The 26,769-nt window shown below is 44.9% G+C and overlaps 1 protein-coding gene across 4 annotated transcripts in view; it reads right to left on the bottom strand.

Moving 5' to 3' along the window:
* Positions 1 to 26,769, bottom strand: part of DGKH (diacylglycerol kinase eta) — a 588,450-nt gene that overhangs the window by 333,373 nt on the left and 228,308 nt on the right. For all 4 annotated transcript variants that reach the window (XM_082244880.1, XM_082244879.1, XM_082244881.1 and 1 more), the window contains one exon: positions 15,532 to 15,612. In XM_082244880.1, coding sequence (XP_082101006.1) covers positions 15,532 to 15,612 — 81 coding nt within the window. The remainder of the gene's footprint in view (positions 1 to 15,531; positions 15,613 to 26,769) is intronic.

Genomic DNA, 26,769 nt, shown 5'->3' with positions numbered 1-26,769 from the left:
TATTAACCTTACAAGAAATGTAAACATCCCTTGAAATCCGAATAGTGAATGACAGGTCCTCTTTATGGGGAGATCTGGGGTCAATAAGACCTCAGATTTCTCCTACAGGCTACAAAGCCTGAGATAAAAAAATTAAAAAACTATTTCGGCTATCCATCCAAGATCAAAGCAGTATTGACAATTGCCAGGCCGGGTGTGACGTCATCACATCGCGCCCGGGCCTCCGAGAGTCAGAGGCTGTCGGGGACCATTTGGTCCTCGGCAGACTCTGACCCCTCCCGCCACCTGTAAGAACAATCAAGCGGCTTAACAGCCACTATGATTCTTCTCATGGTGAAGGAAATCGCCAGGGGAAAAAAAATTATGCAGCTGCAGGCATCATTCAGATATCCCCACTTAAAGCCCTGGACGTCATATGACGTCCAGCGGTAAGGAAGTGGTTAACCATTGGGACATCCCAAAGCATTGTTAAACATGAGGGGGTGTGAAGAGCAAAAAATAAATTTCCAAGGCGAAACTATAGCCAACCAGATAAACATGAGCTCAACCAAAATAACTAGCCCACCTGAAAAGAACAATACACCCTCAAAGAGGACCAGGTCCTCTAAACAGCAGCCTGCAAAACTCCAAAGGATGAATCCGCAGATGCCAATACATCCACTTTGTGAAAGTGTGCACCGACAACCAGGTGGCCACCTTGCAAACCTGCATCACTGGGGCCTGATGACGGAAGCCCAGGAGGCACTGAGCTACTGAGTACAATGCGCCTTGAGAGGTAAAGGAGGAACCTGACCCCTGATGGAATCGGCTTGAACCACCATCTGTCTGATCCATCTGGAAATGGTCGCAGAGGAAGTGGACAACCCTTTCCGAGGCTCATCCATGAGCACAAATAGCGAGTCTGATTTTATAAAAGACTCCGTAGCTGCCAGGTACACCATAATTGCCCGAACCGCATCCAAGGCATGCAAAGCAATTTCCTTTGGATTTTTTGGCCTGGGACACAGGGAAGGCAACACAACGTTCAAATGAAAATCAGAGACAAACTTTGGAAGGAACAACCGATAGGGGTGAAGAACCACCAAGTAAAGGTGAACTACAGGATAACGCCAATTCCCACACCCTGCGTGCAGAGGTAATAGCCAACAAAAAGGCCACCTTCTGGGACAGTGTCAAACTCCCTGAAGAGAAGTAGGCACCAGAGAGTGTGTGGCCAAGGCTCATGGACAGAAGAAAGCTAAGGCTGCCACCTGCCCCTTGATAGTGCTCAAGGCCAGTTTCCACTCAACCCCCTGTTGAAGGAAGGTAAAAATCTGAGCCACCGAAAAAGAAAGGGTATGAACTTCAAGATACTCACACCACGCAATGTACGTCTTCCACGTACGATGGTAGATCTTCCTAGAAGTAGATTTCCTAGCTTTTAAAAAACAGCGTTGGAATCACCGACTCAGACAAACCTCTATCCATCAGCACCTGACGTTCAACAGCCAAGCCATCAAAGCCAGTGACTGTAAAGCAGGATGGAAGCTTGGTCCTTGGGACATCAGATCCTCCCTGAGAGGAAGCATCCAAGGGACATCACCGATCGGCGTAACAAGCCCGGTGAGGCCAGTCCGGGACTTTGAAGTTGACCAGAATCCCTCCTGCCTTGATCCTGCATAGAAGTCGTGGCAGAAGCTTGAGAGGAGGAAAGGCGTAAATCAAAGATATTTGATATTTGGACAGATTGAGCAGCAGACTCTGGCTGGCACTCGATCTTAACAGGAGATCGTCCAGATAACCCAAGACCGCAATGCCCTGTGCCCGCAGCAGTCCCAGAACAGGCGCCAACACTTTGGTAAAGACCCTTGGAGCCAAAGCGAGACCAAAAGGTAACGCCACGAACTGATAGTGTTCCTCCGCGACAGCGAATCGGAGGTACCTCTGATGACCCTCGAATATGGGGATGTGTAGATATGCATCCTTTAGGTCGATAGAGGCCAGGAATTCTCCTGGGCTCAGAGAGGCTACCACCGAGCGGAGCGATTCCATGCGGAATTTTCGAACACGCACGAAGCGGTTCAGAGCTTTCAAGTCCATAATCGGACGCACTTTGCCCTCCTTTCTGGGCACAGTGAACAGATTCTAGTAAAACCCCCGAAACCGGTCCCAATGAGGCACTGGGACAACCACCCCCTGAGCGAGGAGATCCTGCACCGCTTGATGCAGGGCTTGTAACCACCCTGGGGTCAAATGAAGATTTGAGGGAAAGAATCTGTCCGCCGGCCGTGAAAGAAATTCGATCTTGTACACCTGTCCTGAACTCAGAGCAGCCAAGGTTGAAGGAAACCGCGCAAACGCCCCACCCCCTCACCCCTGAAATGGATGAGGGCACCCTTCAGGCAGAGGCGGACTGGGCCACCGCATCAGCTTGGTCAGATTTTTGTTTGCCGGCCCAAGGCTTTCTCTGGCCACCCTGGCCCTTGAAGGGTTTCCCCTTGTACTGTGACTTGAAGGCACAAAAGGAACCCTGATTAGGTTTAAAGGCGGGACCCCGCTTGCCGCGGAAAAACTTGCCCTTAGGATTCTGGGGCAGCAGAGTGCTCTTGCCCCCAGTGACTCCCTTAACCAATTCATCCAGGGATTCCCCAAAAAGGCGAGACCCCGCATAGGGAATGTCAGCCACCGCCTTCCTAGATTTCTGGTCAGCCGACCAGCTCTTCAACCATATCAGTCGACTGCTAAGCACCGCGACACTGGACAGGCGCGCAGCCAAAGGGGCCTCATTTAAGGCCGCATCGCACAAATACATGACCCCTTGATAAATCTGGTCCACCATCTCCACGGTAGTGGGAGGGGCAGAATCAGCCACGAGTGTGCGTCTGAGCACCTTGGTCCAGTCCGCCACAGCCAGAGCTGCCATGACAGAGGCGAAAATAGGCCTGAGCATGGAACCATGGGCAAGTGATTCCAGCCTCCTATCCGTAGGATCCCTAAATACTGGAGAATCTTTGGTGGGAACCAGTGTAGCCTTGTTCAATCTGGCTACCGTGTGATCCACTTGAGGAGCCACACACCAGCGTGCAAGCGTAGTAGACGCAAAAGGATAGAGAAGTTGAAACCTCCTAGGCACCGTTAAGGTGTGTTTCAAATTGCGCCATTGTTCATTCACAGTGTGATGAAACTCAGCGGGGCAGGGAAAAACCTGCACTGTCTTACGGGTCCCTGTGTGTACCAAAAGATGACGATGCCTGGAGGATTGGGCTCATCCTCTAAATGTAATGTTTCTTTAATGGCAGAAATCAGCGCATCCATAGCCGCGCGTTCCTCCGGCGTCCCAGGGGGGGAAACATCCACCCCTGTAACCTCCGCCTCCCCCTCAGACTCTTGCGGGTCCTGAGAAGAGCGAGACCCTGAAAGGGGCACGCTACCTACAGCAACCATGTCACATTCAGAATCAGAAGAAAAAGAAATCCTAGGCCTTTTTCTAGCAGCACGTTCAGACATCAGCACATCCATTTTGGACACCAAAGACGCCACAACAGCAGCCAAATTAGTAAGAGTAGAGGATTCAGAAGAACTTGAATCCCCCACCAAAGCTGGAGGGAATTTGCGGTCCTGAGATTCCATATCAAAAAAAGTGTTTTTTTTTTCCAATGAGGTACTGGCCCTTTTAGAGTGTCGCGGACCCCCGCAGCACACCGCTACAATGGCTGTGGAACACCGACCCCCCGCAGGGACAAACTGAGCCAGGAAGATTGCACAATGGAGGAAAAGAAAAGGACAGCAGGACAGAGCCCCAGAAGTGTGTTACCAGCTCCTTCGGTCGCTTCTGAGTAAAGGAAGGAAGTGATGTCACCGCAGAGACTGAACAGAGGCTGCAGGCTAAGGAAACATGGATGCCTATGCAAAGCAATGGGAGGCTTCGGCAAGATGGCCGCCGACGTGCTCGGAACGATCGTTGCCACACACAAGATGGCGTCGTAAGGCGCCAAAATACACTACACACAAAGCTATACAAGCGCCCACAGTGAAGCCACACATGCTGCCCACACCTAAAATGGCGGACCGGCGGTTTTTAACCCTGCAGCGGTCGCCACGCTAGTCTGTACCTCCAAGCACCTTAGTGACAGAGGAGAGGGATCCCCCAAACCCCACACAGCGCAGGCTGTGAGAGAAAAAACCCCCGCAGGGACCAGGGAGCCCAAAAACGCACAGACATAGGGGACACCACAGACACAGAGGACTGCCGACCCCAGACAGAGGCCACACACAGAGTGTACTTACCTGTACCCGATGGCGTGGGGTGCCTCATAAGAAACGGAAAAAAACCGCCCACCCTCAGATGGCAGGGGAGGGCCGCCAGCCAAAAACGCAGGACACCAGGAGTGCACGGACGAACCGTGCATGTGTACGGTGAGGTAGCCACCACAAAAGGCTGCATCCCTGAGGACAGGGATGGGTCATTTGTGAGGCCAGGGCGAACACAACGCCTGCGAAACGCTCGATGGCGGGCTGGGAATCCATCTGATCCTCTGTCCTGGAGAACCAGGACGACCAGTCCGATTCCCAGCTCAGCAAACTCCATCTTCATCCGAAGATCCGACTAACTAAAAGCTGACAAAATAAACAGCTAGCAATGCAAAGAAAAAATAAAATTTTCAGAAAATAAAATCATAAAATAGAAGAAGAAGGCTGAGACTGTAGCCCCAGCACAGGGAAGCCTGACTACCCCTGAACTAGGCAGAAGACAAACTGAGTTGAGATGGCTATTGCAGGAGGGGTATTGGACCAAGGGGACAGCCCCCATGGGTGTGTCTATGGAAATGCTTTTGTTTTAACAAGTCTTTTGCCTAGCTACTCCTAAGGAGAGGAAGTCAATACCCCATTGGTGAAGACTGTATGAGTGGGCGGCAACAGTCGGAGGACGTAAGAGAAATGGAAATTTTTACTTACTGTAAAATCCATTTCTCGGAGTCCACTGACGGACGTAGCTGCTGCTATAAATCATAGACTGATTGGTAATAAGCCCCTCCCACTAGGAGTGACCAGGTAGAGCCAAAGGGTTTGACACGCCCAGGGGGGCGGTGACCCTGGGTTATTACCCCTGGCCTCCCTGATGCATCTTCAGTTTAGTTGCAAGCAGTGAATAATAACCAAAACCCAATTTTTTAGAGAAAAGAGGGATGGGAGCTACATCCGTCGGTGGACGTAGCTGCTGCTTTAAATCATAGACGGATGGGACGTCCAAAAGCAGTAACCACTGAGGGATGGGGAAAGGACAAACTTAAAAGAATGCAATTCCCACGGCTAACATAGCCAACTATATAACATGGAGCCCAACAAGCAACAACTGGGGCTCAATTGTAGCAAAACCATAAAGGAGAAGGAAAAGTAGACTGCTCCTTAAATGGTGGCCTGCAAAACCTTGCGGCCAAAGGACACATCCGAGGATGCTAACACATCCACTCTGTAAAACTTGGTGAACGTATGTACAGAGGACCACGTGGCCGCCTTGCAAACCTGCATCACTGACGCCTGATGGCGGAAAGCCCAAGAGGCACTCAATGCCCACGTAGAGTCAACCGTTACAGGGAAAGGAGGAACCTTGCCCTTAAGAGAATACGCCTTTACCACTGTCTGTCTGATCCATCGAAAAAGATGGTCGCCGCAGACGCAGCCTGACCCTTACGGGGTCCATCCGTAATAACAGAGAGTCTGACTTACGAAAGGACTCAGTAGTCTCCAGATACACCTGTATCGCCAAAACCACATCCAAGCAATGCAAGGCAATTTCCTTAGGATGTGAGGGTTTCGGACACAGTGACGGAAGCACTATGTCTTCGTTCAGATGGAAGTCTGAAACTACCTTAGGAAGAAACGACGGATTAGGCTGTAACACTACCTTATCCCTGTGTATTACCAGATAAGGAGAGTGGCAAAATAGCGCCACTAGTTCAGAAACCCTGCGCGCAGAGGTGATAGCCACCATAAAGGCAACTTTCTTTAGAACCGATAGAAACGGTCCCAAGGAGGTAACGGAGACCTCCTGGTGGGAGCCAAATGGCGAACCCCCTGAAGAAATGTACAAATCAAAGAGTGCGTAGCCAAAGGGCGTTGGAAGTACACAGCCAAGGCCGAGAGCTGACACTTAAAAGTGCCCAACGCCAAATGTTGGTCAACCCCTTTCTGTAGAAAGGTCAGAATCCTGCTGACAGCAAAGGATCTAGGATACAGCTTCAGCGATTCGCACCAAGCAATGTACGCTTTCCACGTACGATGATAAATCTTCCGAGAAGCGGACTTCCTAGCTGTGAGTAAGATAGGGATCACAGAATTGGACAGACCCCTGTCCTTTAACAAAATTTGATAAAAGGTAATTAATCAGCGCTGACCAACGAAAAAGACTAGTACCCCAATTAATAGCTAAATAGCCAGATAAGGGGACCAATGGCTGCCAACATAAAGGTGCATTTACCTAAACACTAGAAACGATCCACAAATATATATATATATATATATATATATATATATATATATATATATATATATATATATATATATATATATATATATATATATATATATATAATATATATATAAAGTTGCGCCAAAGGATAAATACATTCAAAATACACAAAATGTGCCAATTAACAAAAATATATATGTCTGTGAATAACTAAAATACATATAAAAATGTATCACAATCAAAGTGCAAGTGCTCTTAATTAATGTGATAAAAAATATATTCCAGGTGATAAAAACTATATCAGTGAATAAAACAATGGTTATAGAAAATGACTATTGTCACAATGAGTGCTCTTGCAAATAATAAGTCACACATACAGTGCCTTGCGAAAGTATTCGGCCCCCCTTGAACTTTGCGACCTTTTGCCACATTTCAGGCTTCAAACAAAGATATAAAACTGTAATTTTTTGTGAAGAATCAACAACAAGTGGGACACAATCATGAAGTGGAACGAAATGTATTGGATATTTCAAACTTTGTTAACAACTAAAAAACTGAAAAATTGGGCATGCAAAATTATTCAGCCCCTTTACTTTCAGTGCAGCAAATTCTCTCCAGAAGTTCAGTGAGGATCTCTGAATGATCCAATGTTGACCTAAATGACTAATGATGATAAACAGAATCCACCTGTGTGTAATCAAGTCTCCGTATAAATGCACCTGCACTGTGATCGGCTCAGAGGTCCGTTTAAAGCGCAGAGAGCATCATGAAGAACAAGGAACACACCAGGCACGTCCGAGATACTGTTGTGGAGAAGTTTAAAGCCGGATTTGGATACAAAAAGATTTCCCAAGCTTTAAACATCCCAAGGAGCACTGTGCAAGCTATAATATTGAAATGGAAGGAGAATCAGACCACTGCAAATCTACGAAGACCTTGCCATCCCTCTAAACTTTCAGCTCATACAAGGAGAAGACTGATCAGAGATGCAGCCAAGAGGCCCATGATCACTCTGGATGAACTGCAGAGATCTACAGCTGAGGTGGGAGACTCTGTCCATAGGACAACAATCAGTCGTATACTGCACAAATCTGGCCTTTATTGAAGAGTGGCAAGAAAAAAAGCCATTTCTTAAAGATATCCATAAAAACTGTCGTTTTAAGTTTGCCACAAGCCACCTGGGAGACACACCAAACATGTGGAAGAAGGTGCTCTGGTCAGATGAAACCAAAATCAAACATTTTGGCAACAATGCAAAACGTTATGTTTGGCGTAAAAGCAACACAGCTCATCACCCTGAACACACCATCCCCACTGTCAAACATGGTGGTGGCAGCATCATGGTTTGGGCCTGCTTTTCTTCAGCAGGGACAGGGAAGATGGTTAAAATTGATGGGAAGATGGATGGAGCCAAATACAGGACCATTCTGGAAGAAAACCTGATGGAGTCTGCAAAAGACATGAGGCTGGGATGGAGATTTGTCTTCCGACAAGACAATGATCCAAAACATAAAGCAAAATCTACAATGGAATGGTTCACAAATAAACATATCCAGGTGTTAGAATGGCCAAGTCAAAGTCCAGACTTGAATCCAATCGAGAATCTGTGGAAAGAACTGAAAACTGCTGTTCACAAACGCTCTCCGTCCAACCTCACTCAGCTCGAGCTGTTTTGCAAGGAGGAATGGGCAAAAATTTCAGTCTCTCGATGTGCAAAACTGATAGAGACATACCCCAAGCGACTTACAGCTGTAATCGCAGCAAAAGGTGGCGCTACAAAGTATTAACTTAAGGGGGCTGAATAATTTTGCACGCCCAATTTTTCAGTTTTTTATTTGTTAAAAAAGTTTGAAATATCCAATAAATTTTGTTCCATTTCATGATTGTGTCCCACTTGTTGTTGATTCTTCACAAAAAATTACAGTTTTATATCTTTATGTTTGAAGCCTGAAATGTGGCAAAAGGTTGAAAAGTTCAAGGGGGCTGAATACTTTCGCAAAGCACTGTATGCATCCACTAGTGTGAAATAGAAGTGCACAGAAGTTCATAACAAATGGGTGATATCTTCTAAGCTGTGTTGGTATCAAAAGACCAGGTGCTGGTGCTTGAATAACTAAAAAGTGCCTTGGTGGTTTGGCTTACAAATTATAATGAGCCAAACCCGCTTTTTGCACACACAGGTGCTAGTAGGTGTGGAGAGGTAACTTCTTCCTGTCCTCCCTCTGTATAAAGGTGCTTCAGGTAAAAAAAATGGCCAGATCCGCAGTGTCGCTGACACACTGAAGGGGATAGGGTGGTCGCTTCCTCACACTCCTCTCTCCACCGTCATAGTACGATACATGTGTGAAATAAATACAGCGATCTAGTGCTCTCTGTAACGTATACTTTATTGGGGTAAAATAAAACAGAAAACCACTCACATGAACTAGCACTCAGCCAGTGCGGCATGGACAGCGATATGGGTGCTACAGAGTGTGCAGGATCCTCCCCCGTACGCGTTACGTCAAAACCACGACTACCTGAAGCACCTTTATACAGAGGGAGGACAGGAGGAAGTTACCTATCCACACCTACTAGCATCTGTGTGTGCAAAAAGCGAGTTTGGCTCATTATAATTTGTGAGCCAAACCAGGTAGTGAGCGGCCAGGATTACCATTTATGCACCAAGGCACTTTTTAGTTATTCAAGCACCAGCACCTGGTCATTGATACTAACACAGCTTAGAAGATATCACCCATTTGTTATGAACTTCTGTGCACTTATTTCTATTTCCCACTAGTGGATGCATATGTGTGACTTTTTATTTGCATGAGCACTCATTGTGACAATAGTCATTTATTATAACCATTGTTTTATTCACTGATATAGTTTTTATCACCTGGAATATATTTTTTATCACATTAATTAAGAGCACTTGCACTTTGATTGTGATACATTTCTATATGTATTTATTCATTCACAGACATATATATTTTTGTTAATTGACACATTTTGTGCATATTGAATGTATTTATCCTTTGGCGCTACATAATTTATATATATATATATAAATCGCTTTCCTTAACTTCGGTAACTTCAGGGAGGTAGAAATACCTTTGCCGAAGCTGAATCTAGGATCATACCTAGATACTCATGACTGGTTGTTGGAACCAGGGCAGATTACTGAATTTTGAGATTCCAACCGAACTGCTTCAGAGTGTGAATGGTCACCTCCAAATCCCGTTCCAATGTCACAGACGAGTCCGCTCGGAGAAGATCATCCAGGTACCCCAGAATCGCTATTCCTCTCTGTCAAAGCAGAGCCAGGATAGGCGCTAACACCTTGGTGAATATCCTGGGAGCAGAGGCGAGACCAAACGGTAACGCCACAAACTGAAAATGGTCCTTGCACACCACGAAGTGGAGGAATCGTTGATGACCCTGGCAAATAGGGACATGGAGATAGGCATCCTTGATATCGATTGAGGCCAGCAGGTCCCCCTGATGCAAGAATGCCACCACTGCCTGCAGGGACTCCATGCAAAATTTCTGGACGCGCACAAAGCTGTTCAGAGTTTTGAGGTCCAAGATCGGACGCAATTTGCCCTCCTTCCGTGGAACGGTAAACCGGTTCGAATAGAACCCTTGAAAGCGTTCCTGATGAGGAACTGGAACAATCACGCCTTGTGACAGCATATTCCGAATTGCTTCCTGCAGCCCCGCAAGGCGGTCTAGGGACAGCTGAAGATTGGAGGGAAAGAATCTGTCTGACGGACGTGAACAAAACTCTATCTTGTACCCGGACTGAATTACCTTGTGGACCCACCTGTCGTGCAACAGTGAAGTCCAAGGATCCAGGAAGAAACTGAGACATCTCGCCACCCCTGAAGTGGGTGGAGGCGCCCCTTCAGACAGAAGGGGTCTGCTTGGAGGTGCTGGGGGCAGAGGATATTGGCTTACCAGCCCACCGTTTCCCGGATCCTTTTCCCGCCCGAAGTCTGTTTGGATTTCTGCGAAACGGTCGCACAAAAAAGACGCTTCTGGGCTGTAAAGGAAGGACCTCGCTTACGCGAGGGAGACTTACCCTTAGTCGTGTGAGGAAGGAGTGTGCTCTTTCCTTCAGTGACCGTCTTGATCAAGTCCATCCAAGGAGGAACCAAAAAGGCGATCACCCTAAAAGGGAAAATCCACCAAAAGCTTCTTAGAAGCCTGGTCAGCTGACCAGGACTTTAGCCAGATCGCACGTCTGATGAGCACACTTACCACTGATGATCTGGCCGCAAGCGGAAGAATGTCCAGGTTAGCATCGCATACAAATTGCAGAGTCTGCAATAATTGGTCAGCGAGTTCCAGGGCAGATGATGGTAATGGGGTTACCGTCAGTGCCTCTCTCAGAGCCTTTACCAATTCAAGCATAGTCTGATAGACTAGAATAGTAGTCAGGGCAGGCCTGAGAATAGATCCCACTACCGTATATGTCAACCGGATCAGGGAGAGATGAGAATTCTGCCACCGGTAAAACCGTGGCCTTGTGAATACCGCATATCGGGGGTCCACCTGAGGGGAGACCTTCCATTTGCGTGAGATCTCTTCCTCAAACTGGTAGCGTCAAGCCAAACGTTTGGGAATTGCAAGCGTGCGATTAGTTCGCCGCTATTGTTCCTCCACCAAGGCTGACAAGACTTTGGGACAAGGAAAAACCTTGGCCGATTTCTTTGCCCTGAGGGATCCAAAGGATTTCAAGGCTCCTTGCGATATAGAAATCGCATCCGAGGTTTTTAGGGTGTCCCTCACTGAGGATATCAAAGCATATACCAGCGCCTTTTCCTGTGCCAAGGCGGGTGTGGAAACATCCTCTTCCATGGCAGAAAAGTTTAAATGGGGAGACTCATCCTCCAAAAGGGGGTCTACGTCGCCAGCGACTATATCAGCCTCAGAATCTGAGGTCTGAGATGAGACAGGCAAGGGCCGAGGGCATTTCTTGGTAAATGCTGCCGCATGTGCTCGGAACGATCATTTGCCACATGCAAGATGGCGCCGCAAGGCGCCAAAATCACTACATAGCATGCTGCATAAACACCCATAATGAAGCCAGACATGCTGTCCACACTTAAAATGGTGGACCGGCGGTTTTTAACCCCGCAGCGGTCGCCGCATGTGTCTGCACCTCCAAGCACCCTAAAGTGACCTCAGGAGAGGGACTCCCCAATCCCCCACACAGCTCTGCTGTGAGAGAATAAAAACCCCCGCAGGGACCGGTAACAGGGAGCCCAAAACGCACAGACACAGGGGACACCACAGACACACAGGACTGCCAACCCCAGACAGAGGCCCCACACAGAATGTACTTACCTGTACCCGATGGCGTGGGGTGCCTCATATCAAGCGGGAACCTGCCCAACCTCATATGGCAGGGGAGTGCCGCCAGCCAGAAACGCAGGACACTAGTAGTGCACGGACAAACCTATGCTGTGTCCAGTGAGGCAGCCACCTCACATGGCTTCATCCCTGATGGACAGGGACGGGTCGTTTGCGAGGCCAGGGGGAACACATAGCCTGCGAAACGCTCGATGGCGGGCTGGTATTCTAGCTGACCCTCTGTCCTGGGGAACCAGGACGGTCAGTCCGATTCCCAGCTCCGCAAAGGCCGTCTTCATCCGAATATCCAACTAACTAGTGCTGATAAAATAAACAGCTAGCAAAGTAAAGAAAAATGACATTTTCAGAAAATAAATCATAAAAGAAAAAGAGGAAGGCTGAGACTGTAACCTCAGCACAGGGAAGCCTATCCACTCCTAAGCTAGGCAGAAGACAAACTGAATTGGGATGGCTATTGCAGGGGGGTATTGGACTAGAAGGACAGCCCCCATGGGTGTGACTATGTAGATAAATTGTTCTTTTACAAGTCTTATGCCTAGAAACTCCTGTGGAGAGGAAGCAATACCCATTAGTGAAGACTGTGTGAATGGGCGGCGACTGTCGGAGGACGTAAGAGAAAAATTGTTTTCCTCCATAAGGAGCACTAGGAAGGGAAGTTAACAAACCTGAATCTCCACTCCAAGTGTATCTAGCTCTAGTTCATTGTTAAGATATACGCTCAAGCCTGGGCAAGTGTTACTGGAAACCAGGAGCTGGCTTGAGGCTGGGTTCACACTTGTGTGATGTGGGAACCAGAACGATCCCAGTGCGGGTTCCTGCACCGCATAGGACTCACAGGTAGCTCACACTGCTCTCGGCGAACTGCTGTGGGTGTCAATGTAAAGTTAATGACACTCCCAGCTCGGTTTGCAGATCGCAGTGTGAACTGTAAAATGGTACAGGAATCGGATTGCAGGGGTGCCATGCGATCCAAACCCAGTGCTGACCAAAAAAAGGGTCCTGTTGCAATGCACAGGCATCGCATGTGACCTGCACAACAATGTGGTACGAATCACATAACGTGTATGTGTTCACACCAGTGTTAACCCAGCCTAAAAGGTTAGACACCTGCAAAATACAATTAACTGAAAGGCTAATTGCTTGGTTTTCTCTGGCTTCAATGACCTTCAAAGCCCCTGACCCAGGACAAGCTTATAGCATGTGAAGCCAGGACTTCTGATGAAAATACTTGTTCCAGGACAATGACACAGAAAACTGAAACCACTCTGACCCATCATAGAAACTTTTCTTTTTTAAATTTTTTTGAAGAGTGAGGTGACAATAAAAGCCTACATATCTTTCAGTACAGAAAACCTTTAATGCATCTTTACAAAAAATAAATAGATAAAAAGGTTAGTACAAAGTGCTACATTTCTAGCATAGAGTGGCCAGTTTTTCGCTGTGTACTCAAAAAGAGAGTTGCTCCTAATTAGCTCCACTTTTACATTAGGCGCATTCAATGTGACACTATGTAAAAGAGGCACATTTTACAACTACCTGAATTTGGTGCACAATTCACTATCCGAACCAAAAGTGTCCTAAATGCTTCATGAAATTGGCGAAATACATTACCAAGAGATAAAAACAGCAGAAAGGTGGCACAACTGCTTTGTATTGAATTCTCTACCATGTGCTTAAGCGACCAAGTATGGGCAAAGCTCTTTTGGCTATACTTTTCCTGTGGGTCACAGAAGGGCATTTAGTACTGCACTCCTGTGACCGAGTTTCAGCCAACTAAAGCCTGCTGTCTGCGGACTCCAAAGAGCCGGTCCAGGCTGTGCAGAGATCCCAGCAATGTCAGGATCTGCCCACATGCCTGACTGGCAGACAGCTCATCCATTCAACAAGCTGCTAGGAGACCGAGCCAGCCATTCCCGCCACAGTGCTGCGGGGAAGAGCAAAGAGCAGTGATTGACAGTCATTACTCTGTGCTCAGAGCAGACCCAAGAACGGAGCAATCAGCAGGCTTTGATCATTCAGGTCTTTGAAAAGTGGCTGCTGGGGAGAGATGCATCATCGGATCAATGCTGTATCCACCTAGGTAAGTATTACTTCAATGTTTAGAGTCATTGTCCTGCTGCATCACCCAACTTCTACTAAACTTCTGCTGGCAGACAGCCACACTGACAGTGACATGATCCTTTACGAATATTTTGACAAATTTGGGAAATAATTTTCCCCTCGATCTCTTAATTAAAGAAGCTCTAAACCATACCTCCTAACCCATTTATTATTGGACTCCAGGTGTGCAAACTAAGGACTTCAATTAGCTTTGAGGTAATTAGCCATTGGTTTTACTTACATTTTTCCTCCATCTCTGTGAATGTTTAATGGGTGTGTTAAAAAAGACACGAGAGATTAGAATTGTTTGTGTGGTATCAGCTTAAAGTGGAACTTTAGTCAGAAAATTAAGTCCTGCTAGATCACTTCAGGCTGGCCCATTGCAGGTATAGCAATGTAAACACATAAATAAGTGCCTACACTGTTTAAAATACAAGAATGCAATGTTTCATCCTGCTCTGCACATGCTCAGTTACTATTTTCAGGCACAGTGCCAAAAGTTTAGAGGCCGAACTGCTGACAGCCTAAAGATTTACTGCTGCTCAGGGCTTCAGTAAAATGGCAGCCTCCAGCTAAAGAAACAAACAATGCTGGAAGCAATTTACAGCATGCACTTATTTTGGTAGCATAATTACAAATGTGGAATGTATGTTTCTTACTAAAGAACATTATTTTTATAAAGTTTTCATGGGTAAAGTTCCACTTTAAGCAAATTGTTATTTGTCTATTGTGACTTAGATGAGGTTCCGATGACCTTTTATGGCAAATTACTGCTGAAAACCAGTTAATTCCAAGGGGATCACACACTTTTTTTTTTTTTTTCATGTATGTACTGTAGTATTAGTTTTAAGCAAGTACTAATGTTCCATTATTGCATAATTATTTGCAAGCAAAACAAAATTAGACGGAAATCACACTGAAAAAAAACATTCTAAAAACAGACACACTAAAGAAAAGCAAACCATTAGGTATTTTGTAAGTGAAGACAGGCAAAAGGTTTGCCCTTGCAGGCTATCCTGGTTCTATTGGTTTATAACAGAACAGAAAACATCTTAAAGCCATTTCACACTAATTAGCTGTAGCCAGTAATAGAACCGCCTAAAGCCAATTTACCTTCTCCAATGTCATTGTTCTCTGGCTGAACCAGCAAGTGACACTCCATCGTTGCTCACTCACTTGAGAGCAATTCTCACGTATCCGACACAAGATCATGGTGTCACAGAGAAAACTAAAACAGTTCAGAAATCAACTGCTGAGAAGTCACCTAGGAAAAATCAGCATTTTGGTGCCTTTTATTTAAAGTGCCTGTACTTTTGCAGAACGTAGCCAGTTTGTTGTAAAGAAACAACATGAACACAACACTCTAATCTGCAGAGAATTACTCAAAAAGCATCTTATACAAATACATTTATACATCGAATACAGTGTGATTTTTAATATAACTGTCAGATTAACCAGGACACACACAGACACCACACATAAATGTTATTCTGCCTTTTTCGGGTGACAGACTAAATACCTGAGCCTTAAAAGAAATTGTGATACAAAAGAACTAATAGACAACTGGCAAGAATTTTCTTTGATTTAATTTCTTGTTGTGAAGCTTTCAGAGAAATATATCTTACCGTGAAGCTGTTGTTCACATTTTTTGTACTTGACTCAGCGACGCTTGCATCTGACAAGTCAACCTCGTCAAATATGAGAGACTAGGGAAAGGCGAAAAAAAAAAAAAGATTACATTAATCATAAGGCAATAACCTAACTTTCCTATACAGACATACAAGTACAGTATTCTAATGAAGCAAAAAAAAGTCTATATTACACTAAACTATTTCAATTCACTTCCAAATCATCTCTGCTATCTCATGCAGAAATGTATTGAAGGAAGAGCAGTTCTTTCGGCCTACCGTGATCGACTTCTCCCTATTTGTCCATACTGTACTAGAAATATTAAAGGATAATTCCACCCTAACAGTAAAATCCCTGCATCTATAGATCTCCACGATCTAACGCTAACCCCTCTAGCCCTGTAAAGAAGAAATCAGTATACTTACCTTTTTTTAAGCTGATCCGACCCAATCCCACGCTGAGCTGTCAGCCGCGGTTTTGCTGTGGAGGCGGGTGCAGAGGACACAACAGACAACGGAAGCCCCATAGTAAGTCTATGGGTGATGTAACTTTCCATTCATTTTATAGCCATTGTTGGCCGTGTCTTCTACAGAGCATTCGCCACTGAAAACCGGTCGAATCGGCTCAAAAAAAAAAAGTATGTATACCGATTTCTTCTTGTGAAGAAATGCCCATAAAAGGGGTTACCAATACATTGCATCTGCTGTTATGTTTTCTCATTATTCTTCAATAAAATTTTTGGAAAAAAAAAATAAAAGGGGTTACCAGAAGATTACGTTACAAGCAAATCAGTCTGAAACAACTCTAACCACTTTACTTAAAAGGGTACATCTAATTACATTACAGGAGGCGCTTTATAATATCTGCATAAATGGTTCAAACAAACATCTGTGTCCCTTAGATTTTAGAGCTGCTTTAAAAATTTGCCCTTAACAGACCACAGACAGATCAAAATTAGAGAACAAGTTACAATTTCCAGGTCACTGCTTAGTCCTATTTGAAATAAGCTAAACAGCAGTAAAACAGCAGTTTTGTTAAGCATATTTCATGAATATTTTTTGAAGCACAGAATAAAAAACTTCAATGAGATTTGAAAAAGAACATTGATCAAAATTAGAGAACAATTTCAGATACCTCACAGTTATTGGTGTTAATCTGGCACCTTGTGCTAATTTCTTTATTTATCTGACAAACCCCATTTAAAAGTTTTGCTAAACCCACAACAGTAAAGTCAGCCTGTATATGCAGAATAGCATGCTTTTTATACTCCATGTGGAACCTAAGTGGTAATCCCCTGCAATTTGTAAAAAGGCTGTTCGATCGTGCATGCACAGATCCTCCCCCTCCTGTACTGTCCCACTGGACAAGTCCGGATAAGACACAGTGAGTGGAATCAGGCTGCACATGCTCAGTTTGGTCTCTATTGCTGGAGAAAACATTTCCTGTTTGATCGGAGTTAGTTAGGTCACATGATATTGACATCACACATATAGGTGTGTATACAGATTCTAAATAACAGCCCCGTCCTTCCCTCCTGCTCCATGCCCAGTAACTAAAAAAGAACACAGTGGGTTGGGATGCGACATCTCAATTGATGACCCGTCTCCCATAAAAGCATGTGGACACAGGCTTTAGTGGATTTCAAGAAGCAGTGATTCCCATAAACAAGATAACGCTACTATACATGTTACTGCAGTATTCTATATTACATATGCAGCAATCAGCTATGATGTCCATCCAGCCTGGCACCTCACTGCCACTTTGCAAACACTCTACCTGGCACCCCACTGCCACCCTGCTAACACCCTACTCCATGTTATTCTCATCACAACTGGCACCTCACTGCCACTTTGCTAACACCCTACCCCGTCATCCTCATCACACCTGGCACCCCATTGCCACCTTGCTAAAACCCTACCCTATCATCCTCATCACACCTGGCACCCTACTGCCACCTTGCTAACACCCTACCTCCTGTCACCCCCATCTTCATTACACCTGGGACCCCACTGCAACCTTGCTAACACCCTACCTGTCATCCCTCCTTCTCCCCCTATAACCCACTGCCAGCTTTTAAACACCTGCATTGACAAAGCAGATTATTCCAATGTTGAGAGGACAAGGGTCTCTTCCGTACAAATGTGTCATGGTGAGTAACGTGGTCTGTAGACGGGGGCATATTGAAATATAACAGTAAAATCAGTATGTATATGCAGTAAAGCAAGCTTGTTATACTCTGTGGAATCTAAGGGGTTAATCCTCTGAATTGTGTAAAAAGTCTGCTTGATCATCTCCTCCTTCCACAGACTCCAAAAAATACTGTAATATTTACAGAGTCTAGGGAGTCAGGCTGCACATGCTCAGTTTGGTGTGTATTGCTGGAGAGTTTTTTTTTTTTCTTAGGAGAACACAGGGCCAATCAGCACTGTCCAGACAGAGGGTCAGGGGCATTGAAGCCTGATAGGAAAGTTGTGGGAGAAATGAAAACTCCTCATCCTAAAAGCTACACACTGATACAAGTCACCAGACTGCTGTAACTGCTATATGCGGCTGATAAAAAAAAGGTATCAGTTTATATTTTCTAAAACTATTGCATCTGCATGTTCTGTGTACTGTGGGAGACCAGATATAGTGAATGCAGGTTCTTGGTTTGGTAACACTAACTGGCAGCCTAACTTACCAGTTTTCACTGACTATGCAAGATGGTGAGCAGTTGTAAAGTGACAAACCCTCCGGGCAGCAGGTTGCCCACATGAAGGCCAAATCTGTGGTTTCTAGAATATTGCACCTTGACATAATCCAACTCTTTATAGCCCCCAAAAGATGGCTGGTCCTCCACGAAACATAAATGCAAGAGAAGACACGATAATGCAGAGAATCCTAATGGGTTCAATACTACAACTCGCTCATCCATGTCTTTACATTGCTTTGTGCACTGGTCCAAATCATTTGGTTCAGAGGGGATTATGGTGTGGGGTTGTTTTCGGGGGTTGGGCTTGGCCCCTTAATTACAGTGAAGGGAACTCTTAAGGGAATCAGCATACCAAAACATTTTGGACAATTTCATACTCCCAACTTTGTGGGAACAGTAGATCGATAAAAACATGGATGAAAGAGTTTGGGGTAGAGGAACTTGACTGGCCTGCACAGAGTCCTGGCCTCAACCGGACATAACACCTTTGGGATGAATTAGAGCACAGACTGCGAGCCAGGCCTTCTTGTTGAAAATCAGTGCCTGACCTCAGAAATGCGCTTCCAGAATGGTTAAACATTACCACACACACACACACACTCCTAAACCTTGTGGATAGCCTTCCCAGAAGAGTTGAAGCTGTTATAGCTGCAAAGGGTGGGCCAACCCAATATTAAACCCTACGAACTAAGACTGGGATGCCATTAAAATTCATGTGAGTGTAAAGGCAGACAGACATCGCAATTCTCTTGATAATATAGTGTGTGTGTATATATATATATATATATATATATATATATATATATATATATATACACACACACACACACGTGTGTATATTTACATATGACTGGCAGAAATCTGCCCACACCATGTTATTGCCAGAGAAAAGTTCCTGCTGTGTTCCTGTCGCACTCGGAGGGGGGCAGCTGAAGAGGAAGGAGAGGAGATAACAGGCTGTTGGTCCATAGGATCTCTACGTGTGTATGACTCCTTTGAGTCTATCCCTAAGGTGAGCTGCGAATCTGGCACTAGTCACCGGGAGCACCTGTGTGGAGTGTGGAGCCTTGTGGCACTTCAATATTGATTACAGATGAAGATTGAGTGTTTTATTTGATTTGATTTTTTGGCTATTCATTTTTTCACTGATCTTTTGGGATTTTAATTTACTATTCACTTGGTCATTAGCACTGGGACTTTTAATAGCCTTGCACTTTACTGCACTTGGTATTAGCATTGATTTGCTTTTACATTAGTATATATAATTTTATTTTGAATATTTGCATTAATTATCACTGATTGAATCATTTTTCACTTGGCGCAGCAATATCATTTATGTATTTGTATTCACTGGTGTTTTGCGTATAGCACTGATTGTTTGCAGCCTTGTGCGTTTATTCATTTATTCAATTTATACACATATATGGTTTGCGCTGATTATACCAACATTTTTTGATTTTCAACCATGATGACCTGCCCAGTACACTGACCACTAACCAGTGGGCTTTGCTAGAAAAAAACGAACAATGTTCTAGCATCATTTGAAGAGCCAACAAGGAAAGTAAGCTCATTGACTGCCTCCACCGCTTACGTAATTTCAACTGTCGCGGTCCTCAAAAGCATCCTTGCTAAAGAAGGCAATGCCGATACTGGCATCAAAACAATGAAAATAACCCTGCTTCAAGCTGTCAACAAACGATTCAACACTGTGGAAGATAAACCCCTATATGCACTTGCCACCCTGCTGGACCCAAAATATAAAGACAAGTAAGATTGTGTAACATAACTAATTATTACATTAGCCCATCAAGTGTTAGAATTTCTAAATGTTTAAATTTACAGCATGGCATCTCATCAAATACAGTAGAAGTGTTATTGTGGAGAGGAGAATAAAAAATCTATCTATAATATATAGACCTAATGTCATTGTGATCTATATTATAGATTTTTACTCTCCACAATAACACTTCTACTGTATTTGATGAGATGCCATTCTGTAAATTTAAACATTTTGAAATTCTAACACTTGATGACAATAAAAAACCTGAGACTGATTATAGTAATTATATTATATATATGTATATATATGAATTTGTATAATAAAAAAATTCTATAAAGAATGTAAGCCTATATAATTTATATTCTAAATAAGAATATAAATTAAATAGGCTAGGCTTACATTCTTTAATAATTTATTATTATACAAATTCATATTTTATATATATATATATATATATATATATATATATATATATATATATATATATATATATACATATACATACATACACACATACACAGTGCTTTGTGAAAGTATTCGGCCCCCTTGAACTTTGCGACCTTTTGCCACATTTCAGGCTTCAAACATAAAGATATAAAACTAATTTTTTTGAAGAATCAAAAACAAGTGGGACACAATCATGAAGTGGAACAAAATTTATTGGATATTTCAAACTTTGTTAACAACTAAAAAACTGAAAAATTGGGCGTGCAATATTATTCAGCCCCTTTACTTTCAGTGCAGCAAACTCTCTCCAGAAGTTCAGTGAGGATCTCTGAATGATCCAATGTTGACCTAAATGACTAATGATGATAACTAGAATCCACCTGTGTGTAATCAAGTCTCCGTATAAATGCACCTGCACTGTGATAGTCTCAGAGGTCCGTTTAAAGCGCAGAGAGCATCATGAAGAACAAGGAACACACCAGGCAGGTCCGAGATACTGTTGTAGAGAAGTTGAAAGCCAGATTTGGATACAAAAAGATTTCCCAAGCTTTAAACATCCCAAGGAGCACTGTGCAAGCGATAATATTGAAATGGAAGGAGTATCAGACCACTGCAAATCTACGAAGACCTGGCCGTCTCTCTAAACCAGGGGTGGGGAACCTTTTTTCTACCAAGGGCCATTTGGATTTTTGTAACATCATTCGGGGGCCGTACAAAATGTATGCATAAATGTAATAGGCATTGATTTGCGGAAAAAAACGCTGTCAAAAATTGCGTGACTTTGAGGTCACAAAAGTGTGAAAGGGGCCTTCAGTAATCAAGGTATAGTGTGCCCCCTTTCAATGCAGACTGACCACAGCGTGCCCCCTTTCAATGCAGACTGACCACAGCGTGCCCCCCTTTCAATGCAGACTGACCACAGCGTGCCCCCCTTTCAATGCAGACTGACCACAGCGTGCCCCCCCTTTCAATGCAGACTGACCACAGCGTGCCCCCTTTCAATGCAGAGTGCCCACAGCGTGCCCCCTTTCAATGCGGAGTGCCCACAGCGTGCCCCCTTTCAATGCGGAGTGCCCAGAGCGTGCCCCCTTTCAATGCGGAGTGCCCAGAGCGTGCCCCCTTTCAATGCGGAGTGCCCACAGCGTGCCCCCTTTCAATGCGGAGTGCCCAGAGCGTGCCCCCTTTCAATGCGGAGCGCCCAGAGCATGCCCCCTTTCAATGCGGAGTGCCCACAGCGTGCCCCCTTTCAATGCGGAGAGCCCACAGCGTGCCCCCTTTCAATGCGGAGTGCCCACAGCATGCCCCCTTTCAATGCGGAGTGATTGGCCACAATGCAGAGTGAACAGCGTGCCAAGCCCCAGAGCACTTACCTGTTGTAGCGGCGGCTTCCTCTCTTCAGTCCCCGCGTCTCTTCGAGTCCTCCCGCGTCCCGTCTCCTCCTCGGCCAATGACATTGGCCAAGGAGGAGGCGGATCCGTGAGACAGTAGCGAATTTTCATTCGCTATTGTCACACAAATGGGCGGGCTCGAAGCGCACTGCTCTGCGCCTCGGGTCCAGCCTTTTTGGAGATTCACAGTGTCAGAACGGAGCCATCGGCTCCTTCTGACACAGCGGCACGGATCGCAACGATTGTCCGGGCCGGACAGAAGGACCGTGCGGGCCGCACACGGCCCGCGGGCCGGAGGTTCCCCACCCCTGCTCTAAACTTTCAGATCATACAAGGAGAAGACTGATCAGAGATGCAGCCAAGAGGCCCATGATCACTCTGGATGAACTGCAGAGATCTACAGCTGAGGTGGGAGACTCTGTCCATAGGACAACAATCAGTCGTATACTGCACAAATCTGGCCTTTATGGAAGAGTGGCAAGAAGAAAGCCATTTCTTAAAGATATCCATAAAAAGTGTCATTTAAAGTTTGCCACAAGCCACCTGGGAGACACACCAAACACGTGGAAGAAGGTGCTCTGGTCAGATGAAACCAAAATCAAACTTTTTGGCAACAATGCAAAACGTTATGTTTGGCGTAAAAGCAACACAGCTCATCCCCCTGAACACACCATCCCTACTGTCAAACATGGTGGTGGCAGCATCATGGTTTGGGCCTGCTTTTCTTCAGCAGGGACAGGGAAGATGGTTAAAATTGATGGGAAGATGGATGGAGCCAAATACAGGACCATTCTGGAAGAAAACCTGATGGAGTCTACAAAAGACCTGAGACTGGGACGGAGATTTGTCTTCCAACAAGACAATGATCCAAAACATAAAGCAAAATCTACAATGGAATGGTTCACAAATAAACATATCCAGGTGTTAGAATGGCCAAGTCAAAGTCCAAACCTGAATCCAATCGAGAATCTGTGGAAAGAACTGAAAACTGCTGTTCACAAACGCTCAGTGAGGTTGGATGGAGAGCTCGAGCTGTTTTGCAAGGAGGAATGGGCAAAAATGTCAGTCTCTCGATGTGCAAAACTGATAGAGACATACCCCAATCGACTTACAGCTGTAATCGCAGCAAAAGGTGGCGCTACAAAGTATTAACTTAAGGGGGCTAAATAATTTCGCACGCCCAATTTTTCAGTTTTTTGTTAAAGTTTGAAATATCCAATAAATTTCGTTCCACTCCATGATTGTGTCCCACTTGTTGTCGATTCTTCACAAAAAAATTACAGTTTTATATCTTTATGTTTGAAGCCTGAAATGTGGCAAAAGTTTGCAAAGTTCAAGGGGGCCAAATACTTTTGCAAGGCACTGTATATATATAAATTTGCAAGAGTTTGACCAAATTGTGGAGGAGTTTGAACTAGATCCCGATGCGGTAAGCAGCTCAAGCCCTGCAGTCCAACTGCATGGATATTTTGCAGAGAAAACCATCGCTGCCTCAAACACATACCAGTTCTGGGGAGTCAACAAATACAGATTACCTTGTCTTGCTGCCACTGCCACAAAATACCTCTGTGCCCCCTGCACTAGTGTAGAAAGTGAGAGAGTGTTCAGCACAGTTTCCAGAATTGTGGATGAGAAGAGAAATAGACTTTGCTGATTAAAGCGGAGTTCCGGCCTCAAATACCTTTTTTAAAAAAAAATACCTCTATAATACTAATCCATCGCCCTTTACAGAACCGCTATTCTCATACTTACAAGGTGTACAGTACAGTAAACCCCCCTCCATTGCGGGGGTTACGTTCCAGACCCAGCCGCGAAAAGTGAAAATCCGCAAAATAGAAAAACCCTATTAAAATGCATTGTAGGCATGTTTTTTTTACTGTCACTGTACGTGTAAAAGCATTTTAAGGTATTTAAACACACTTTTAAAACAATAGAAACTCATTTAAATACATAAAAGATACTGAGAGACATAGCAAGAGCTATGGAAAACACAAAAATATTTCATTTTTAATGATTTATATAGTAAAATAACATTACAAAAAAAAAAAACGGAATATACCGGGACCGCAAAAACTGAACCGCGATGGAGCGGGGTTTTACTGTATTGGATTTTAGTCAAAATTTTACTTTTAAAAACGCTGTCTGGGCGCGGCCATCTTGGATGTGAGCATCTGAAGCCACAGTGTAATCTGCTGTGTCCTTCTTCCTGATTCCAGGGAGTGCTTCCTGTTTCCAGCCTCCTGGGAGTGATGACAAACAGCTCCCAGGATGCAATGCAAAGGCAAAAGTGATTTCGGTGGCCGAGGGGGGAGAAGGAGGGAGTACAATCAAAAATGCCCTGAAAATAAGGTAAGGGACCCCCAAAAAAAAAAAAATGTTAAATGCCCAATTGTTGATCTCCATAGCAAGCACTCCAGGAATCACCAAAGTTGCAAAAAAGGCCGGAACTCCGCTTTAAGTGACCATTCACAGGTCATGGTTGTGTCATGTGTAAATCAGCTTGATCACACAAAGAAATAGCATTGTAATGTAAACAGGTAGTCCAGTGTCACTGTCACACGTCACCATCAAATTGTGATGATGGTGGTCTGACACAGAACTACATGTTTACAAATTACAGTGCTATTTGTATGTGTGATCAAGTTGTTGTTCGATTTTGTTTATTCTCACTGAGTATTTCTCAGGTTCAGCTTCTATGTTGTATGTTGCATTTTAAATTCCTGTTTGCAGGACTTTGCACTTTATGTTTTTTACATGTTTACTGTTTGATTACTATTGTATGTTCAAGCAATAAACAGTTTTTTTTCTTGTTGCTACATTTCATTCTTTTTAATTTTGAGCTTGATTACATAATATTTTAGATTTTGAATGCACAATTGTTATAACAAAACAACAGTACCGGATCGGTATCGACAGATACACAAAGCCTGGCATCTGTATCGGGACTGGAAAAGTCAGATCGGTGCAACCCTACCAAGGACCTTACCAGAGTACGATACCCATTGCACGAAGGTGTGAACCAAAGAATTTGTGGCCAATGGCCTTTGGAAGTAAATTGTCTAGGCTGAAATCTGGCCCGTGATAGTGCCCAGGGCCAAACGCTGATCTACACCTCTTTATAGAAACTCCAGCAGACGTGACACTGAAAAGGAACAAGGGGAACAAGGGGAAGCCCCCCCCCCCCCCCCCGAGACTCACACCAAGTAATGTAAACCTTCCAAACTCGATGGTAAATCTTTCGAGAAGTATATTTCCTAGGTTTTAACAGAGTAGGAATCACTAAATTCGACAATCCCCTATCCTTGAGTAACTGGCTTTCAATAGCCAGGCCGTTAAAGCTGTAGCGGAGACAAGGCATATATTAGGCGATACTTGCCCCAAGGGGCCACCAGAGCATGTGCGGCGTCTGCCAGAGGGTCTTGAGACCTTGCCACAATCCTAAGAAACCTTCTGATTGATGCGGGAGGCTAACAGGTCCACATTGGGGGTCCCCCACCAAAGACACAGTTGTTAAAACACCTCCGGGTGAAGGGACCATTTACCTGGACTCAGGGCCTGCCGACTGAGGTAGGCCACCTGACAATTTTCCACCCCTGGAGGGTGCACAGCAGAGAGGGTTGGAACAAAGCATTCTGCCCACCTTAGAATGCAGGCCACTTTTTTGACTGCTAGAGCACTTTTGGTGCCCCCTTGATTGACACATGCCACAGCCGTGGTGTTGTCTGATTGAATCCTTACAGGACACCCCTGCAGACAATCTGTCCACTGGGACAGGCAAAGCCTGATCGCCCGAATTGCCAGGGTGTTGATAGGCAGACTGGACTAAGCCCAAGACCAGAACATCTGGACTGATTTTGTTTCAAAGATAACTCCCCATCCGGCAGGCTGGCGTCCATGAAAACCACCATCCAGTAAAGGGTAAGAAAAGACGTTCCCTGCCACAGCGACGGGGAACTAAGCCACCATATTAGGGATCCCCTCGTACCCCGGCCCAACAGGATCAGACTGTTCAGGGACCGTGGATTATTGTCCCATTTGGCTAGAATATCCTTTTGATGAGGTCTGGTATGGAACTGAGCAAACGGAACCGCCTCGAAGGTGGAGATCATCAAGCCCAACACTTGCATGTCAATCCCTGAGAGATGGATAACAGGAGCCGAATCGCATGCTGCAACTTCAGTAGTTTTGTTTCTGAAAAACACCCGAGCTGAGGCTGAATCCAGAGTCAGACCCAGGTAGTCCAGAGACAAAGCTGATTTCTGAAAACTCAGTGTCCAGCTGAACTCTTGCAGAGTTTGTACAGTGATGTCCAGATTGTCCTTTAGGATAGACGGAGACTCTGCTTGCAGAAGGAGATTGTCCAGGTACCCCAGTAACGCAACACCCCTCTGCCTGAGCAAGGTTAACAACGGGGCAAACACTTTTGTGAACACCCGAGGAGCTGAGGCCAGACCAAAGGGTAACGCTACGAATTGATGGTGCGCCTCACCTGTGCCAAAGCGAAGAAAACGCTGATGCCCGACAAATATTGGAATATGAAGGTACGCATCCTCGATATCGATAGATGCCAGAAAATCCTCTTGATGAAGGGATGCCATTACTGTGCTAATGGACTCCATTCTGAATTTCTGAACCCGAACAAAGTGGTTCAGGGCCTTGAGGGCCAAGATTGGATGGACCTTGCCCTCCTTCCTTTGAACAGTAAATAGGCTTGAATAAAACCCTTGAAAACGTTCCAACTCTGAAACTGTTACAATGAATCCTTTTGAGAGCAGATCCTGAACTGCCTCGGGAAGGCCCTGTAGCCGATCTGGGGACAGACCCAGGGTGGAATAAAAGAAGGACCAAAACTCCATCTTGTAACCGGACCGGATCAGCTCGTGGACCCATTTGTCTTAAATGAAAGAAGTCCACGGGTCCAGAAAAA

This window comes from Pelophylax lessonae (assembly GCF_965119305.1).
Source record: "Pelophylax lessonae genome assembly, chromosome: 2".
NCBI classification, from domain to species: Eukaryota; Metazoa; Chordata; class Amphibia; order Anura; family Ranidae; genus Pelophylax; species Pelophylax lessonae.
This window is presented reverse-complemented; position numbering and strand designations above follow the sequence as displayed.